Source organism: Clinocottus analis, unplaced genomic scaffold, assembly GCF_023055335.1.
Source record: "Clinocottus analis isolate CAN_PGR_092001 unplaced genomic scaffold, fCliAna1.0.p SCAF_17, whole genome shotgun sequence".
NCBI classification, from domain to species: Eukaryota; Metazoa; Chordata; class Actinopteri; order Perciformes; family Cottidae; genus Clinocottus; species Clinocottus analis.
Genome location: NW_027175898.1, coordinates 16,118,812 through 16,135,719, shown reverse-complemented (window position 1 = coordinate 16,135,719; position 16,908 = coordinate 16,118,812). Strand labels below are relative to the sequence as shown.

Genomic DNA, 16,908 nt, shown 5'->3' with positions numbered 1-16,908 from the left:
CTCTTTCTGTGTGTGTGTCTGTGTGTGTGTCCCTTCTCTCTGACACCCTGTTGTTGAAGTTAGTTGCTGCAGCTGGAATGTCATGGGAGCACTGGAGATATGTTGCTGCTCTTGCTCTCTCTCTCTCTCTCTCTCTCTCTCTCTCTCTCTCTCTCCTCCTGTTGTCTTTGCAACTGAATACAACTGTTTCTGACCTCTGGCATTCAGAAGTCTTCCTCCCTGCAGAAGGCGAGCAGCACACAGGGATGACCTCAATACTTTTCCTCCCTTGCGGTGCCAACACACACACACACACACACACACACACACACACACACACACACACACCGCTGTCTTCCCTGCCCCAGGCGAGTGTGTACATGTGTGTTTTTACCATGAGGATTCCAGCTCATATCAATCATTAATCTGGACGGTGGGAGTTGTTGCAGCTGCGTGTGCAGAGTTTTAATGCAGCTCTTCTTCTTCTTCTTCTTCTTCTTCTTCTTCTTCTTCTTCTTCTTCTTCTTCTTCTTCTTCTCTGAAAGGATTTAAAACACATATATTCTTCCTCTTCTGTGCCCGGCTCAGGCACATTTAGTATCCTGTGAAGTCATTCCAGATGTGCGCTGCAGGCCGGCACGCTGCGGCGGTGAAACCCGTCCAGAACCTTTTTGTCTTTGAGTCGTCACTCGAGCTGAAGTTATATGGACGAGACCGACTGCAGAAGATAAAAAGTTGTCCGTGAGATGCAAAAATAAAACATTTACAAGCTCATTTTTGTCTCTTACAAGCTGCTCTATGCTTTAGAGGCCGATGACAATCAGGTGACAGTTTTATTGAACATACTATCAGGTTAGTTCACCCGATTCCCCACAGAAATTATAATTATTTAAGTATTTTGTTCATGCATTGGTTTGTGGAGCTCAAGCGATGAAACTATCTATATTCCACACGTGCATGTTCCACACACACACATCCTCTGGGACTATTTGAAAAGTACGGCCCGAGGGCTGTGGCAGGACTGAAAAGACTTCACCGTTATCGCGCTGTCGGCACCACAGGTTCCACTCATCTCCATCGTATCGGAGCGCTGGATAAAATGATTTCCTTTGCTTTCTTTTTTTTTGTGGGGGGAACAGACCCCTTTTTTTTTTTTTTTTTAGGCCGAGAGCCCAAAAGAGTCCTCTCTTTACTTTCAGCCCTGTAATCAGGGCGAGATGGAGTCACTGCACACAAGTTGTAATTTGGTGGTTTGGTCCGGCTCTGGTAGGCAGAGAGAGGGAGGGAGGGAGGGAGAGAGAGGGAGAGAGAGGGAGAGAGAGAGAGAGAGAGAGAAAGAGAGAGAGAGAGAGCAGCTTCATCCCTCCTTCAGTACAATGATGCCTTGTTAGCGCCGGCGGTGGTGACTCGTGGCCTCTCTCTCTTTTTCTGGCGTCTACTGTGTGTCTCGCTTTCTCTGACCGCCCCTTACCCCCCGACTAGTGTGAAGGATTAGATAATAGGCAGCTTTAGTGTGGGCAGAGACAGAGAGGTGTCTCTCTGTGTGTGTGTGTGTGTGTGTGTGTGTGTTTTTGTGTGTGTGTGTGTACCATCTGCGCCACAAGGAGCTTGGCACCACTCAAAGTGTGAATGCCAAGCCAGGTTTATGTTATCTTTATTCTATATATACACGTGAATGAGTGGTTGTCTATTACTCAATGTTAATGGGTACATATATTTATATATATATTTGTGTGTATGATATCTTGAATTCATTCCTGTGTTATCTATCTTTTATTTAAATGTCAAGCTTCTGTCCACACGTCCAGGAATAGACGATGCATCTCACAAGTTATCTATTTATTTCCCCCCCCCGAGCACTTTCATGGCCTAATCTAATCTAATCTGTGCCGTGGACGCCTCCAGTGTTCTCCTCCACAGTTCGACACTTTTCACAAAGTGCGAGAGAGAGAAAAAACAAACCCAGAGAGGACAGAAGCAGGAGAGTCAGCTGACAGCTCAGTGTGTGACACTTTGAATGAAGTGAAAGAAGCAGCCGCGAGGAAATATTTCTGAATGGTGTGGAGGGATGAAGAAGCAGCTGGAGATCGTGTCGCACGGTCGCAACGAGGGAAAAAAGTCTTCTTTTCCTGTCGCAGGGGTGCTCATACGTTGCATTTTTGCAAATAAATACGCTGCGCAGTTTTGTTGTATACATTGAGATAAAGTATCCATCCATCCAATAATTGTAACTAACAAAAAAAACTAAACTAACAAATAAATTGGTAGAAAACTAGAAATTTGCTCTCGAAACGTGTTCGTTTGTGCATTAAAGAAATAAATCTACCTTCACATCACTAGAGCATGAGTCCCCTGGCACTAAATTAACTGTACATACAATATTTAACTAAAACAAACTGACCTCCAGCGTCTCTGACAGACGTGAAGAGGTGTGAGAGAAGAGTGTTGACTTTTAATGATGGAGGTGTAACCTATACGGTCATTATTTAACTTTTTCTAACACTATCTAACAAGTTAATAATGACTCATCAAGGGAAACGGTTGGTAGCTACGTGGGTGAGACATTAAGAATAGTCAGTAGTCTAATGATTAATACATAATATGTGTATGTCTGTGTATATAAATATGTGTATGTATGCTGGACCCTGCCTTCGCATATATATGTGCATACAGTACTGTATATGTATACGTCCAATGCTTGGACACTCAGGGGTTAAAGAGGTGGTTGTCGGTGGATGTTGTGTGTTGGAGTGCGTCGGTGCTGGAGGTCAGAGATGTTCATGAAGGAGTGAGGTGGTGAAGAGCTCTGCATGTGTGTGATGAGGAGAGTTTGGAGGTTTTTGAAGGGACTATGGAGGATGCTGCAGCAGCGGTCCGGTCTAGAAGAGGAGAGGGAGGCCCGTGGACCGGCCACGTCTTCCAGGATGAAAGGCGGCGGTTCCTGTGATGTGCTCGACGCGTCGCGGCGTTCAAAAGGAGAGCGTCGTTGCATCGAAGACGACCCCGAGGTCACGGACGCGGCTGTGATGCCGGGCTGGGTGACGAGTTTGGTGACGTAGAGACGCGTATCGTCTGCATATCGCGGTAGAAATCGGGGAGCGACAGTCGAATGAATGAAGGTTGGTCTCTTCATGAAAAACCTCACAATGTATTCTCAATGGCTTCATGTGTCACATGTTGAAACTCATCATCTCTCTCTCTCTCTTTCTCTCTCTCTCTCTCTCTCTCTCTCTCTCTCTCTCTCTCTCTCTCTCTCTCTCTCTCTCTCTCTCTCTCTCTCTCTCTCTCTGAGCCTCCGCAGTTCTTCTCCCACTCAATGTTCTCGTGCCTCTTCTCCAACCGATGCCATCGATTTCAAACTAATTGACATTTAAAGAGGGAGATGCTCGCGAGGCGGACACTCCGAGCCGCCTCCTTGTCGGTATTTATACGCGAGGCGGCCTTTCGCCGGCCGTCGAAGCCATCGCCATGGCAACAGGACAGGAAGCAGGAAGTGGGCAGCGTTGCGCTGAACTGCAGGAAGAGAGATAACTCTTTGAGTTCATCCGTCTCCGCGCACTCACGCACGCCCGTAGACATTAATACCACGAGCGCACGTGTCTGTCACCCGAGGCTCGACGCGCTCGGGAGGCCGCGTGTTCGATACCCGGCCTCTCTGCTGTTAACCTCTGTGCGGGTCGAGCGTGTGGTTATTCTGAGGGACAATAAATACTTCTTCTGGAATCTCTGAGATTGCGTAATCCATAAACATGGGCCGTGTTGATGTTAATGACACGGCCCATGTCTACAGACACCACATGCATGTAGTCTATTAATAATGTTTTCAACAAAAGAGTGTGAGGATATCAGTGGAGGGCCTTCAGGGCCTTCTCAGTCTTCTCTGAAGGCCTATACGGACTCACAAAGTTATAGCTATTTTATAATTATTTTTTTTTTAATTTAAATTTTTTTTTAATTTTCAAATTTTTACACATTTTCACATTTTTTTAAATAAATTTTCCTTTTTTTAAATTTTCAAAAATTTTACACATTTTCATAAATTTTCAAATTTTTATAAATTTTCCATTTTTTTAAATTTTCAAAATTTCTACAAATTTACAAATTTTTATAAATTTTCAATTTTTTTTTTGTTTTGATTTTTACAATTTTTTAAAGCTATAACTTTGATAATGTCTGCTGGTCGGGTGTGGAATGGGTCCACACATGGACTATGAAGGCACTGTGTATTGAGCGGTTCTGTTCTGTGTCAGTAACTCCAGGGACACTTTTCCCTCCTGGTGAGGTTTTTATGTTGGACTCTTGCACCGTATTCATATTTGAATATGCCGACCAATCAATTTTACAACCGTCCTGCCGGGAGCTTTATTTCCATTTTGTCGGTGCCGCTTTGCGGTTCTTTCCGCATGTTGGTTGTTGTCCGAGTGTTTCAGACTCTTTACACGGGTCAGCTGTGTCATTGAAAGTGACGCGTAAACCCCTGGACACGCAACAATACACGCTGTGTTGTGAAGATGATGATGGTCAAAAACAAGATGGTGACGCCAAAAAAAACAAGATGGTGACGCCAAAAAAACCAAGATGGTGAAGCCAAAAAACAAGATGGTGAAGCCAAAAAAAACAAGATGGTGAAGCCAAAAAACAAGATGGTGACGCCAAAAAAAACAAGATGGTGACGCCAAAAAAAACAAGATGGTGAAGCCAAAAAACCAAGATGAACGCATGGGTTTGGACATAGATAATATTTCTCACTCATTTGCACCTTTTAACCTTTTTAACGCCGCTTCAGCCTCGGCCATTCTTCCCCAAAATCATCCAAATAGTTTTGCATCCCCATAAATACAACCATAAAAGCTATTTGAATCATTTCAAAAGGTTTAATATACAGAGCACCACAGCGAGACCAGTTAAGAGGTTCATGTATGTGCAGTGTTTGTGTTTCTGGTTGATGATAAAACACAGGAAAGAAAACTACTTGTCTAGTTGCGTCGATATCTTTTGAGTTGTATACTTTTGGCTCATTTAGATGTTGCACTGTCCTAGCGTTCCCACGCCGTTGTACACAAACACAGCCCAAAAAAAAAGCCCACAACACGCCGTGCCCGCAGGCTGCCGCTGGTCGCCGGCGGCTCTTCAGACGGCGAGCGTGTCGGGTCTTGTTGAGGAGCACTGACTGGAGGAGATCTAGTCAGAGCAAAGTCCCTTTTTTTAAAGGAATGCTTTGCCTACAAAGTGAGCGTTTGTGTAGCAGCTACTGCTTGTGTTACGGCTTGTGCGGTGTCTGTGTGAGGTTGTGAGTGTGAGGGCTTCAGGAAGCAGAGGACTGGATAGATGAGGCTTGGGTTACACCGCGCCAGCTGTTTGTAAACCTTCATGTGGTGTCGCTGTGGTTTATTGGCATACTTCGTTCAACCGTGAAGTCGTGCATGAAAAAAAACACTTTTTTTTCAAGAATTCGAGGTCACACGAGGTCATGGGCAGATCTACAGCATGATTACTTTTGAGGGTGAAGCATTTCCTTTCAATTTTAAACCTCAGAGAACACGACTGCTGCTCGCCTCCGCCGGCTGTAGAGAACCCAATGTTTTGCTGTGTGTGTGTGTGTGTGTGTCTGTCTGTGTGTGTGTGTGTGTGTGTGTGTGTGTGTGTGTGTGCGTGTGTGTGTGCGTGCGTGAGAAAACTGTCCAGAAATCCGATGAATCACCAAAACCTCATCCCTAAGCGCTGCTCCTCCTCCCTGTTGGTAGAAGAAGAAGAAGAAGAAGAAGAAGAAGAAGAAGAAGAAGAAGAAGAAGAAGAAGAAGAAGAAGAAGAAGAAGAAAGAAGAAGAAGTGGGAGAAGAAGAAGAAGACAGTTTTTCTTTTGGTGTCGACTGAAAGCGATAAACCTTCACAAGTCTTTTGTTTCTCATCCAAGATGGAAGTTCATTTTATTTCATCAGGTGCTGTCAGTGTTCACAGTGAGGCCGTAAAGCATTTCTTTGTGATCTGTATTCTTTGAACTCCAAGAGTTTTTTCTTCTTCTCTTGAGTCAACAACTGTCTTCCCTTCCTTTCTCCCGTGTGTGTGTGTGTGTGTGTGTGTGTGGTGGTCTGGGATGACTGGGCGTGTGCTGCTTGGTGGGGTTGTGTGTGTGTGTGTGTGTGTGTGTGTGTGTGTGTGTGTCTGGGTGTTTTTGGCTCTTGGAAGGCGGCGGCGTTGCTCTCCACACCCGGCTGCATCCTGCTTTGTACCTCAGGATTCTTTTATTATTTCTTTTTGCAGCTTTTGGGACTGAAGCGGAGCTGCAGGGAACCGGCTCAACAGGTTTTCTTTGGCTCCTGCAGAAGTCTTTGTTACACAAAACCAGGACACTGAAAGCAGTGTTTTCAGTGTATTGCATAACAGTGAGAGAATAGTGAAATATAACAACCAAGCCCAGTTATACAGATAGAGTGTGTGTGTGTGTGTGTGTGTGTGTGTGTGTGTGTGTGTGTGTGTGTGTGTGTGTGTGTGTGTGTGTGTGTGTGTGTGTGTGGACTCTGTGTGTGTGTGTGTGTGGACTGTATGTGTGTGTGTGTGTGTGTGTGTGTGTGGACTGTATGTGTGTGTGTATGTAGACTGTGTGTGTATGTAGACTGTGTGTGTGTGTGTGTGGACTGTATGTGTGTGTGTGTGGACTGTATGTGTGTGTGTTGACTGTATGTGGACTCTGTATGTGTGTGTGTGTGTACGTAAACTGTGTGTGTATGTATGTGTGTGTATGTGGACCTGTATGTATATATGTAGTGTGTGTGTGTGTTTGTGGTGTGTAATCTTTGTCATGTACGAGCATGAGAGCAGGTTGTGTGTTTACAGTATCCTGCGTGACTGTATGTGCATCTGTATGTGCATTTCTATATTCTTTTGTGTGTGTGTGTGTGTGTGTGTGTGTGTGTCTGTGTCTTTGTGTGTGTGTGTGTCTTACTCAGCACGGTGTCTTGCACATCAGTTACATCACATCAGCGTTTAGTCACCAGTTCTCCTCCTGTGGGCCGTCGCTCAGTCCAGACACGACTTAAAACACACCAACTATAAAGTGATATTAGTAATGCTGCCTGTGTGTGTGTGTGTGTGTGTGTGTGTGTGTGTGTGTGTGTGTGTGTGTGTGTGTGTGTGTGTGTGTGTGTGTGTGATGTCATGTCAACTCATGCGTTTAATACAAATAATGAGTAATTCTGTGGTTTAAAGCAACACCTCTTGTTTGTGTATGATGTCATTTTTATTCTCTTTAGAAAATAAACTTAATTTAATCCATTAAATAATGCAGGATATGTACTTGATAAAACTTAACAAAAGTGAAGTAAATAACTTGTCCTTAAGGTCCAAAGAGCCTGTGTAAAGAATAAATCATATTTATTAAGTTATTACTGATACATCACTAAATAATTAGTGCAAAAATCAGGTCATTATTTGGCTTTTTTGAGCTTTTTCGTCGCCTACAAATCTTTAAATTACCCCAAATTAGTCTTTAATCAAACATTGACTGCTTCTGACTTGAATGTTAAATTTATTTCAGGCTTATTATCACATCGAGAAAACTTTGAAAAGGAACATTAAAGTATATAAACAAGAAAAGACTTCTTTTAAATGACTGTTTCATGAATGGAAATCTGTTTGTGGATCACATTGAGCAGCATCGCTGCACTGAAGTCTTTCCTGTGAGGAAGTGACGGCTATGTGAGTAAATAATCATTAAACTCAGGTTTATGACCTGGAAGGGGGCGGAGCCTGTGAGACGATTCCTGTGTCTGTAATGAACAACCGAGCTCGGTCAGAAAGTTTGTCATTAACCGGACGTCGAGGCGAGTCTGAGGAACGTCTCCGTGGAAGAGGTGAGTCGCACACGTTTTACCAAAGAAACGTATCGACGGGTTATAGATTTCAGGTCGAAGGGGGGCGGGGCTTCATTGAAATCATTGATTTATTCGCTGGAACGCTGGACGTGTGGATTCTGTCGTGGTCGCTTCTTCAAAGCTGAAGTGAAGGACGTCCACCTGCCGGTCACCCGGAGAATAACTGGATGTCGGCGTCGCTCCTCCGGCGGCGAGCCGTGTATTTTGTACCTGAGCCGGCTGTTTGATCTCTTATACATGAATAACTATTATGCTATTGCAATGACTACTTCCTAGGCAGTGCACATCCATACACACTTATTTCCTTCACTTACATCTAAGCATACAATATGAAATAGACTTTTAATTATTAAATTAAATAGCCATAACCTTGTGGTTATGTTCAGGCCTCGCAGGCACTGAAAGCTCGCCACTGGATGTGTCAAATAAGTTGTGAAGCATTAAAAATGGTTCACCTGGACAGGTGTCCCGTCCATCTCAAGGCTCACATGAAGACACACAAAATAAAATTGTTTAGTGATGGTTTTTTATTTCAAGTAAAGGAAGTAATATGCATATGCATGCTTTTATTGTCATGTCAAGTGTTATAAACCAGTCTTGCTAAAAGTGAGTTAGCCTAGCTTAGCGTAGTAGCAAAACTCCACACAGGAGAACCGCCCGGTCCGGGATTCGAACCCGGGACCTCTCGCTGTGAGGGCAAAACTGCATGTTATGTATATCTTTTATATCAACATGAATGGCTTTGCGAAACATCATTGTGTGTCTGCAGTGTGTGTCTGGTGTGTGTCTCTCTCTCAAAGTGCGGGCGTGTTCGCAGGACTCTTGTAACACAACACGAGGGTGTTGCGTAACACGTCGTGATCCGCACACGGTGGAAGGTCACGCGTCACGTGACTCTCGGTGGTGATGAACACGCACTCAGGAGAACTGTTTACATGCGTGTGGCACGCAAACCCACGCGCGCTCCCGTTCACGCCGCAGCGCCTCATGTGTGTGTTTTTTCACCTCCTCTCCTCCTTTTTTAGGCTCGCCCTGCTGTGGGGGCTAACTGCTGAGCATGCTGGGTAAAGCGCCGCCGACTACGAGCAGCCTGAACCTGGTGAACTCCGAGGTCGCCGAGAACGCCGCGGACGAACGCGACGGCATCAAGATGGCCGACCTTGTGGAGTGCCTGGATACCAGAGAGCTGGACATGGGGGAGGCGGAGGAGAACGACTACGATGGAAACCTGGGTGTGTGTCTGTGTGTGTGTGTGTGTGTGTGTGCATATTTACTATCTTGAGTTGTGTGATTTCACAACTTTTTCACCCGGCAATAAAAGACACCAAACAGGCAATTTTTCAATAATTCAAAGGTTGACTATTCATTTCGAGATTACATTTCCAGACCATGAAGTAGATTCATCATGAGCTAGATTCACAAGTATTTGGGATGTGATGGCCTCCTGGGAAATGTAGGAAAACCAGGCTAAAGGGGAAAAGCTCAAATGTCAGTGTGGAAAATTGACAAGCAAAATAAAAAAAACTCAAGGAAATACTTGTGCGAGAGGACGAGGGCGGATCTTTCCCTTTTACATAATTTAGCTCTCTCAAACTTTTGACCCTGCAAAAAAAAAAGTCAAAATATTGAACACTTTGAGCGTTTCTGCATCCTCCTCGCTCCTCAGAAGCTTGAACAACTCCTACGTGCACGAGCAGCAGCAGCAGAAGAAGAGATGTGAGAACGAGTGGCCAAGAAGAAGAAGAAGAAGAAGAGATGCTAACCCTCCCGCCTCTCTCTCTTCCTCTCAGGGGATTGCCGTCACCCGTTTTCGGCGGTGTACGCCACGGTGGGCTTCAAGGAGGCCAACGCCAAGGTCTACCTCCCCACCGTTCCCATCACGGCCCGGATACTGGAGGTGGAGCGCTTCACCACCGCGCAGGACCGCTTCAACCTGTCGCACCAGCGCAGCGTCAACAAGGTGCTAACACTAAAGCTAACGCTAACGGCTAAACAACTCCAGCGCTGTGTTTCCTTACGCTCCTGTTTTGGGTTTATATAGAGGCATCTGCTAAATCTCTCTCGCCCAATGTGTGTGTGTGTGTGTGTGTGTGTGTGTGTGTGTGTGTGTGTGTGTGTGTGTGTGTGTGTGTAGTCCCTGCCGGCGGTGTTTAAGATCGAGCTGAAGCACGGCGAGTTCACCTGGGTGGTGAAGAGGAAGGAGAAACACTTCATGGAGCTGCACAGAGAGCTGAGGACGTACAAGACCTTCATGAGGATACCGCTGCCGTCACGCAGGTCCACGCCCACACAGACACACACACACACACACACGTATGAACACACACACAGGTTTACACTCCCGCGCGGGCGAACACGCGTCACGGACACATGTTTTCAACGTTTCCCCTCGTCGTCACATTGCGTTGACCTCGTAAAGAATAGTACAAGTACACACATGCACACAGACACACATGCACACACATAGAAACACATACACATAAACACAGACACACACACATAAACACCCACACATAGACACAGAAACACAAAAACACACACACACATGCTACATTCAGGGCAACACGATGATGAGGAGGAGTTCATTAGCTATTATTCATTTGAAGCGATTAGCTTAGCTTAGCATAAATAGAGGGAACAAGGGGAAACATCTGTCTGAAGTTAAAGAAATCTCGTCCTGTTTGTTCATGTTTGTTGTTATAACATATCCTCCTCCTCTTCCTCCTCCTCCCCTCCTCCTCTTCCTCCTGCTCCCCCCCCCCCCCCTCCCCTCTCTGTGATATACACACTTGACTGCAAAGCCACGTCGTCCTTGAACATTAACAGGATCTCCTTCTGTTCGACTCCGTGATCTTGACTTAATGTCGTGAGAGGAAAACGTTAGAATTGGATTTTTTTTTTCCGCAGTTGCTTTTGGCGGCGGTGCAGTTTTTTTTTCCGTTTCCTGTGTTCCTGGCGGACGTCACGCAGCCGTGACTCCACCTGCAGCCCGACAACGCATGCAAGCTTTTTACATTTTGACTGTTCAAACACCTGGAAATGTTCTGCGACTGATACTCAACCCCTCCCTCTCCATCGTAGTTCTCTCTGCAAAAAGCATCCTCAATAAAACAAAAAAAGCTGGGCCTTTTGAAATGACACCTCCATCTCCTCTTCCTTTCTGCTTCCTCGCAGCCACACAGTGAGGAGGAGGACGGTGAGGAAGAGCGAGGTCCGGGAGATGCCGTCGCTGCCGAGGGGCAGCGGGGACGAGCTGGTGCGCGACGAGCAGGTCTCCAGCAGGAGGGTACGCGACGCGCCTGCAACCTTCCACCCCGATGCTGCTTTTGTTTTTGGAGAAAAGAAATTGTCTTAACTCGTACGGCATCTCTGAGTGTGTGTGTGTGTGTGTGTCTGCGTGTGTGTGTTTTACGTGCTTTGGATTTTGTCATAAAAATACTCACAGAGGCCAAAATGTAGTGTGTGTGTGTGTGTGTGTGTGTTCCTACAGAGACAGTTAGAAGACTATTTGAACAAGCTGCTGAGGATGGCCATGTACCGCAAATATCACCATACAGTGAGTAATCATACTAAGCACACGACTAAACACGCAATCATAGCTGCCGGTTCAAACACTAACCGCGTGTGTGTGTGTGTGTGTGTGTGTGTGTGTGTGGATTATAACATCATTATAAAAGACTCTAGACAGCAGCCACAGATATCTGCTACGCGATGGACACGTCTATGAATGTGATTAGCGGCGTTTTTCAGCCTTTTTACAGCTTTTCTTTGAGCGTTTTTCAGCGTTTTTCAGCGTTTTTCAGCGTTTGGCTGAGCGCTAACCTGCTGGTGGAGTGTTGCGTGTTGACACAGAGCGTTCGTGTGTTTACCTTCAGCGCCGCTTCATGTTGACTCTCAATAAACGGCTTATTTAAGGTGGAGGATAAAAAGCCTGTTTCAAATGCCCTGAAGAGGAGGACAGAAAGAAAGAAGAGGAAGACGATGTTCATTACTTTTTATGTAAATCACACATGAAAACATGTGTATTGACTTAGTGTCACATGACGCCGTCTCTTCCTGTTTCTCCTCAGATGGAGTTCATCGACATCAGCCAGCTGTCCTTCATCCACGACCTGGGACCCAAAGGACTGTGAGCACCTCCTCCTCCTCTTCTTCTTCTTCTTCTTCTTCTTCGTCTTCTTCTTCGTCTTCTTCTTTGTCTTCTTCGTCTTCTTCTTCTTCTTCTTCTTCTTCTTCTTCTCCTCCCACTTCTTCTTCTTCTTCTTCTTCTTCTTCTTCTCCTCCCACTTCTTCTTCTTCTTCTTCTCCTCCCACTTCTTCTTCTTCTTCTTCTTCTTCTTCTTCTTCTTCTCTTCCCACTCCCACTCTTCCTCCTCCTCCTCCTTCTTCTTCTTCTTCTTCTTCTTCTTCTTCTTCTTCTTCTCCCACTTGTTCTTCTTCTTCTTCCTCTTCTTCTTCTTCTCCCACTTTTTCTTCTTCTTCTCTTCCCACTCCCACTCTTCCTCCTCCTCCTTCTTCTTCTTCTTCTTCTTCTTCTTCTTCTTCTTCTTCTTCTTCTTCTTCTTCTCTTCCCACTCTTCCTCCTCCTCCTCCTTCTTCTTCTTCTTCTTCTTCTTCTTCTTCTTCTTCTTCTCCCACTTGTTCTTCTTCTTCTTCCTCTTCTTCTTCTTCTCCCCCTTCCTCTTCTTCTTCTCCTCTTCCTCCTCCCCCTTCCTCGTCCTCCTCTTTCTTCCTCCCATCCTGTAGAAACAGTGGTGTAACAGGTGGATACATGAGCTGACACACATCAGAGCCTCCATTGTTGTTCTCCTCCCTCCTGACATCCCATAATACTTCCTTCCTGTCTTCCAGAGAGGGGATGATCTATAAGCGCTCAGGAGGACATCGTATCCCCGGGATGAACTGCTGCGGTCACAGCCAGGCCTGCTACCGCTGGTCCAAGCGGTGCGTGTCCTCATTGTTTCACATGTTCACAGCGCTAATGCTAACGGGATGCTAATTCAGTAGCACTTTTATGACACGTACACACTATTTAGCAACAGTAAAGCATGAATAAACATGCATAACTTCATGAATTGCATAATAATGAGTTACTTATGAGTGTTCATGTTGGAATTACGCTTCATAAATAATGAATTAAGTGCTTTAGTAACGCTAAATAGTGTGTATTTATTATAAAATGTTACCGGCAATTGATTGACAGGTACTTTCTAGAAAACTAAAGTTTATATATTGTAAAATATCATACATTTTCTCTGCAGATGATTAAGTTAAGCACTGATTTATTATGATTAAATCATATTAACTAACGAACAAAAAACTTCCCAAGTGAATTCTTTCTTTGTTTAATAAAGTATTGAGGAGGCACAAAATGGACAAAGTGCAGTACAATAAACACTGTAAATATGTATTTTAGATGTAAACAAGAAAAGGGCACGTATGGAAGCAAAATAGCCCCGAGTCTCAAAATGTTCCGCTGCTCTTTATATTGACTTTTCTGCCATTTTGACTCTTTATGCTTTCTGCAAATAAAAACTGACTTTTTTAGTTTCTCTGTTTAAATTGAAAAGGTGTCTGGAGTGCAGGTGTGATGGATGCTGTGTACAAAAGAAATGAAGCCTTCTGTACGAGCTGTTAAACACAGTGGCCACTGATTCTCATATCTCAAAACATCAATAATAATAATAATAAAACATGGTATTTGTAGAGCGCTTTAAAAGACATTAAAGGCACTTTACATGGTAAAAAACAAACAATAGAAGCAACGGCAAATTAAAAAAGAGAGATGACAAGACAACTAAGACACACTGAACTAGCGTCACGGGTTATTAAAAGCATATATATATATATATATATGATATATGTTGATATATAAGTGTTAGTTTTAGCTGTAATGTCTCATGTTGGTTGTAGTTTTCTGACTGAGCTCTCTGCAGCGTCGGCTCACGCTCGCCTCTCTCTTCATCCGTTTATTTCTCTTCTATCGCAGCCAAATTATTACGTGAGCAGTTTTCTATTGTTGTTTTTTTTTCTGAAGACAAACACACAGAAATATCCCACACGCTGCAAACACGCGGCCGTCCACCTCCGTCCCCACGACGACGGTCCTCCTACACCCTCCCTCCCCGATGAGAAGTGTCTCGCAAGCAATGAAACAAGATGTGATGATGATGATGATGAGTGTGTGTGTGTGTGTGTGTAGCTGGCTGGTGGTGAAGGACTCGTGCCTGCTGTACATGAAGCCGGACTCGGGCGCCATCTCCTTCGTCCTCCTGCTGGACAAAGAGTTCAGCATCAAGATGGACTCCAAAGACACGGAGACCAAGCACGGAGTCCGGATCGACAGCCTCTCCAGGTCAGTTCACAGGTTCTTATGGTCATGGAAAACCTGGAAAGGTTTGTTAAAATGGTTTATTTCCAGGCCTGGAAAAGTCCTTAAATAAAAAATCCCTAAAAGTTGTGTAAAAGTGGTGTAAATGTGTCATATTCATGTGTTCATGACGTTCATTTAGTTATAAATAATGAAAAAAGAGGCTCAAAACATCAGCAGCATACATACAGGCATCTATATAAATGTTTATTCTTTTAATCAAACTACTGTCTCTCATTCATTTGAGTCATTTAAGGTTTACTGTATGCTTTGAATCCTCATTGTTAGTTTAAATACTACATTTTATCACTTTTTACTGTTTACACACACATTTCACACAATGTTTGCTCATGAACATTTGGTTAAAAGTCATGAAAATTTAGTTTAAAGTCATGTAAAAGTGGTTTAAAGTCATGTAAATGTTATTTAAAGTCATCTTACATAATACAAAAGAAATAAAAACCCATCAAACCGACTGTAAAAGCTTCATTGAAGCTGCTGTAAACAATCTGCTGTTACTGAGTCCATTGTTCTCCTTGAGCTACTTTTTCATTCCAACGTCCATAATCCAGCTCCACTTTATTCTAGGAGAGATTACAGAGCTCTGACGTCTGGTTGAAGGGAAACACAATGCCTGCTTTTATGAACTGGGAAAAAAGAAATGTCTGAAGTTCTCATGTTGGCACTGAGCTCATTACACTATAACAATGCTCATAAGTGCTCATAACTGCTCATAACAGCTCATAAGTGCTCATAACTGCTCATAACTGCTCATAACTGCTCATAACTGCTCATAAGTGCTCATAAGTGCTCATAACTGCTCATAAGTGCTCATGCCGCTGCTCTGTCGTCCTGCAGGACTCTGGTGTTTAAGTGCAGCAGCTACCGACACGCTCGCTGGTGGGGTCAGAGCGTGGAGAGCTTCGTGAGGCATCATGGGAAGGCGTTCCTCAGGGATCATCGCTGCGGCTCGTTTGCTCAAGAGCAGGAAAACATCCCGTCCAAATGGTGACGACACGGGACGGATTATGATGCGTTTACTCACAAAATACATTCACAAGTTGCCTTTTTAGTGTTTGTTTTAGTGTGGCTTTACCCATGGAAGCTCGTTAACGCCGCAAAAAAATAATATTTATGACTTTTAATTTTATATTCATAACTTTATCTCATAATTATGACTTTATTATCTAATATGTATGACTTTTTATCTCATAATTATAACTTTATTATCTCACAATTATGTTTTTTTTATCTCATAGACTTTAATATCCCATAATTATGACTTTTTATCTCATATTTATGACTTTATTAGCCCATAATTATGACTTATTTTCATAATTATGACTTTTAATCTCATAATCATGATTTTTGATCTCATAATTATGACTTTTTATCTCATATTTATGACTTTATTAGCCCATAATTATGACTTTTATTCTCATATTTATGACTTTTTATCTCATAATTATAACTTTATTCCATAATTATGACTTTATTATCTCGTATGTATGACTTTTTATCTCATAATTATAACTTTATCCCATAATTATGACTTTATTATCTAGTATGTATGACTTTTTATCTCATAATTATAACTTTATCTCATAATTATGACTTTATTATCTAATATGTATGACTTTTTATCTCATAATTATGACTTTATTATCTTATAATTATGACTTTGTTTTTGTGTGTGACGGGAATGGGCTTCCATACAACAGTGAATACAAAGCATTATAAAAAGAAAATAATATATTTCAACAATTTTTTTGTAATTTTCTCAACATTTCTTTCCTCATTTATTCACTCTGTGATTACATATGTAATAAATTGTTTTGATCTGTTTTTTCTATACGTGTCTTCCCTGCTGAAGCATTAGAAAATGCTCCATGATGTGTTATGATAACGGGTATTTATGACTGTAGAAGCTCATATGTGTCCATGGCGTATTCCCACATGGATGTTCTCCTCACGATGGAAATACTCGAGGAACACGACGCAGTCAAACTCTCACTTCCTTCGGCTGCTTCTCCATCTTTCACTTCTTGTTTTGATAGTTTTTCCTCTCCGCTGCGTCCTCTCCCCCTCAGCTGGCAGACGTGTGCGATCCTGAATCATCCTCCGTGTGATGGAGTCCAAGTGCACACAAAGACGAGTCTGTTTCTTCCCACAAGTCACTCACAGAGTCTTTCCTTTGGCAGGTACGTGAATGGGAAGACGTACATGGAGGACGTGGCCGACGCTCTGGAGGAGGCCAAGGAGGAAATCTTCATCACGGACTGGTGGTGAGTGTCAACGCGTCCTTTTGTGTGTGAAGATGCTTCGTGTCAAAGCGAGGAGACGCAGGAATAAACAGCTCAGCAGCTCCTGACGCAGAAATAGTCTTCAGAGAGCAGCAGAAACAGCAGAACACACACATCTTCTGTCTCATTACAGGCCTCAACCAGGAGCCTGTTTCCTCTGAGTCGCGTAATTTGACATTTTCAGCGCGTTTAGCTGTCGGGAGTAATTGCGCAACACGCTGTGAATGGATTACTCTCGAAGCGATTATCCTTTTTATGTGGCGTTTATGAACCGGCTATTCATCCGCTTGGTCGTGCTCCCTCTGCCACCAGAAGCAGAGAAGGACGGTGGAAGCGGTGGATTGACTGACTGGAGACAGAATGAAGGAAGTCTTTATTTCATCCTC

The 16,908-nt window shown here is 43.6% G+C and overlaps 1 protein-coding gene across 2 annotated transcripts in view; it reads left to right on the top strand.

Moving 5' to 3' along the window:
- pld1a (phospholipase D1a) overlaps positions 1–16,908 on the top strand; it is a 31,077-nt gene that overhangs the window by 515 nt on the left and 13,654 nt on the right. Inside the window, exons 1-11 of one of the 2 annotated variants that reach the window (XM_068579931.1) lie at positions 3,040–3,098; positions 8,875–9,081; positions 9,640–9,809; positions 9,984–10,126; positions 11,024–11,135; positions 11,340–11,405; positions 11,920–11,978; positions 12,701–12,793; positions 14,052–14,204; positions 15,078–15,227; positions 16,421–16,504. In XM_068579931.1, the coding sequence (XP_068436032.1) occupies positions 8,907–9,081; positions 9,640–9,809; positions 9,984–10,126; positions 11,024–11,135; positions 11,340–11,405; positions 11,920–11,978; positions 12,701–12,793; positions 14,052–14,204; positions 15,078–15,227; positions 16,421–16,504 (1,205 nt within the window). In that variant the 5' untranslated portion in view covers positions 3,040–3,098; positions 8,875–8,906. Of the gene's footprint in view, positions 1–3,039; positions 3,099–8,874; positions 9,082–9,639; positions 9,810–9,983; positions 10,127–11,023; positions 11,136–11,339; positions 11,406–11,919; positions 11,979–12,700; positions 12,794–14,051; positions 14,205–15,077; positions 15,228–16,420; positions 16,505–16,908 lie in introns of those variants that run through there. The other variant, XM_068579929.1, reaches the window with a different exon arrangement.